General features: G+C 46.1%; 1 protein-coding gene across 3 annotated transcripts in view; it reads right to left on the bottom strand.

Annotated features, from left to right (window-relative positions):
- Positions 1-3,279, bottom strand: part of TEN1 (TEN1, CST complex subunit) — a 5,919-nt gene that overhangs the window by 587 nt on the left and 2,053 nt on the right. For 2 of the 3 annotated variants that reach the window (XM_014445866.2, XM_006103447.3), the window contains exon 2: positions 971-1,105. In XM_014445866.2, the coding sequence (XP_014301352.1) occupies positions 971-1,062 (92 nt within the window). In that variant the 5' untranslated portion in view covers positions 1,063-1,105. Of the gene's footprint in view, positions 1-970; positions 1,106-3,116; positions 3,236-3,279 lie in introns of those variants that run through there. The other variant, XM_023744717.1, reaches the window with a different exon arrangement.

The following is a 3,279-nucleotide window of genomic DNA, read 5'->3' as shown; positions in this document are numbered from 1 at the left end:
TGGCAGCACTAACTCGCCAAACGTGTGACCCAGTCACCCGGACGCAGTTCCCCCAGGGCCAGCCCAGCCTTCGGGTGTTGGCCCAGCTAATCTACTCCCAAGTTCCTGGCCCATAGCAACTATAAAATAATAAGCTTTTGTTTTGTATTATTGTGGTGTGTTTTTCTTGTTTTTGTTTTTGAGAGAGGGAAAGACGGAGAGAAACACTGATGCGAGAGAAACACATTGACTGGTTGCCTCCTGCACGAGCCCTGACCAGGGCCCTGGCCAGGGAGGAGCCTGCAACCGAGGTACGTGCAGGACCGGAATCAAACTCGGGACCCTTTGGTCGCAGGCCTATGCTCTATCCACTGAGCCAAACCGGCCAGGCTGTGGTGGTGGTGTTTTTTAAGAGAAAGAAGAAGGGAGAGGGAGAGAGAGAAAGAGAAACATCAATGTGAGAGAGAAACATCCATGAGTCGGTTGCCGCCCGTATGTGTCCCTACCAGAGATTGAACCCGAAACCTGGGTACCTGCCTGAGACCCTCTGGTGCATGGGATGCTGCTCGAGCCACACAGGCCAGGGCAGAAATAATAAGCTTTCATTCTCCCTTTAAACCACTAAATTTTGGGGTAATTTGTTACATGGCAATAAAATGACTGACTCGTACAGTACACATGCATGTACACGTGTGTATACATAGTGTGTATACATACCCACCCACATACACATATATACATGCATACACACATGAAAAAGTGTGTAAAGTAATCACCAAAACATAGGCAGTGGTTGTTCAGACAGTGGGATCACAGGTGATTTTTGCTTGCTTTCTTTACACCTTTATGAATTGTCTACATGTTTTTTACAATGAATGCATATTAAGTTTTTAATCAGACAAAATGATGACTATTTTAATTGTTTTCTTGAGGGGGAGGCAGCCACTTAAACATCCCCCCGCCCCCCTTTGTGGAAAAACAAGCATCTCACCTGCCGAACGTCCGCAGTGCGCCCCCGTCAGGAGCCTGGCCGGCACTGACCTCCCAGGGGAAGTAATAGATCCCGGGTTTGGGCAGCGTCATTGGCTCCTGTGGCCAAGGCGTTGAGGTGGATTTTTGAAGATTCCTGACAGACCAAGCAGAACACAAGGCGGGGATTAACGGATGATGCCTGACAGCCACAACCAGTGGATGGTGGTTTAAAATAAAAAAATTAAAAAAAAACACATCTTTTTGATAGGTTATGCCTTCACATATTTTGAAAAACAAAACAACATACAAAAAACATACAAAAGCTCTATGTGGAGAAATCTTGTTCCTACTCCAACCCCTGTGCAACCCATTCCCTCCCTTTTCCCCAGACAAGGCGGGGGGAGGGGTCTGTCGAGGGGCAGGAGGCAATCTGAGATCTGTCCCCACCTCTCAACGCTGCCATCACAGCATGAAAACACACAGATGACACCTGAACCGACTAGACCAGGTCATTTTCCTACTTCAAGACCATGTATATTGCAAGCTACGCTATCAGTAACAACGCCATCACATTTATTTTAATTTTTAAAGATATCACACAGCAGAACTGATTCTTTGGGGGCACACACTTATAAATTTAACCTCAACTTTTCCTTTTCAAACAGAAGTTGCTATGCGTTTATTAAGACAAGCACAGCTGGCGCCATAAATCACTAGCCACATATTATCACACATTCCGTAACGTTTCCAAGAAGAACTATCAGGATGGGCTTCTCTTCGACTCAGCTGGATTTCAACTAACCTCCCCAGGAGTGTGAGGAGGGGTGCAGCCTGTAACTGAGGGCCCTGCCCTTTCATTCCCCAAGACACTTCTGGGAGAGAGAAAAATCCCTGGTAGGAACAAGAGAAATCGTCTTCTTTTTTTAAGGACTGGGAAGTTGGGAAATGCTGTAGAGCAGCGGTTCTCAACCTGTGGGTCACGACCCCTTTGGGGGTCGAACGACCCTTTCACAGGGGTCGCCTAAGACCATCGGAAAACACATATATAATTACATACTGTTTTTGTGATTCATCACTATGCTTTATGTTCAATTTGTAACAATGAAATTGGGGGTCACCACAACATGAGGAACTGTATGAAAGGGTCGCGGCATTAGGAAGGTTGAGAACCACTGCTTTAGAGGAAGGATGATGAACCAATCTATTTCTTCCATCTCTTCTGAAGCGATTGCCAAGACTTCTGGGGTCGGGCTGAAGGTCAGAGAAGGAATGCCAGTAACCAAGTTCATCAGAGCTTTGATCGGCTTTGGGTTTGTTTCTTGAAGACAAGAACCTTGATGGTGTATGCTTACCACTCCACACCTAGGTTAGATTACCAGCTTATTATGAAAGGAGATAACTAAGGAACAGGCCCATGGAAGAGTGCACAGGGCAAGGTGTGTGGGAAGGGGCGGGGAGCGTCCATGCCCTGTGAGGGCACCCCTCTCCCACATGTTCGCCAACCCAGAAGCAACTCATTAACGTTCTAGAAGTTACGATTCTTTGTTAGCGGATATTGCACCATGAATCTTTAATCTGAAAACTCCAGTTACACGATTTGAACTATGGCCTCAAAATGTTCTAGCATGTGGGGATGACAACTGTTACACCAATCTCAGCGAAATGGATTTCACAGTAACCAAATAAAAGGATTATCTTTCTCTGTCTTTAAAAGTTTTCCAATCAGAGGAAAATGTATTCAGAGAAGAATCATCCATGGATGCTAAAGGCGCTGCGTACAAGTTTGATGTGTCCAATACAGCATATGGGACACTATGAAATATTTATTGAATGGAGGCAGAAGAGAGTGAACACCAAATCCATCTCCCCCCACACTCAGCTGGGCATACAGAGAGCCCCAAGCACACCTTCCTGCCTACATTACAGTGACTTTGTGGGCTGCTGTCTTCCCTGGCATTTCTTGACTCTTCCTCAACCGCCCAGGCCAGGCAAATGGTTTGAGTATCAACAGCCAGTTTGCCCACCGAGAGTCTTTGAATTCCCTCCCCCGTTTCCACCAATTTTGGACTGTTGTGCAGTCATTCTTACCCAATCCTAATCGAGACTCTAAACTGCAAAACTGGCCTTAAACCAAGCTTCCAATTCTCAAAAAACCCTGGCCTTACCTTCTCCTCTCTGAGACACTGCCCAAGTGTTGGCCGAGTAGTGTTCTTGCCTGAGGAAGCAATAAACTCGGCTTTGTTGTGTTGGTGGAACTTCTGAGCCAGTTTTGGCAGAAGGAATACCATCTAAACACAGTAGCCAAGATAATAATTTAATGGCTGGGGA

This window comes from Myotis lucifugus, unplaced genomic scaffold (assembly GCF_000147115.1).
Source record: "Myotis lucifugus unplaced genomic scaffold, Myoluc2.0 scaffold_485, whole genome shotgun sequence".
NCBI classification, from domain to species: Eukaryota; Metazoa; Chordata; class Mammalia; order Chiroptera; family Vespertilionidae; genus Myotis; species Myotis lucifugus.
This window is presented reverse-complemented; position numbering and strand designations above follow the sequence as displayed.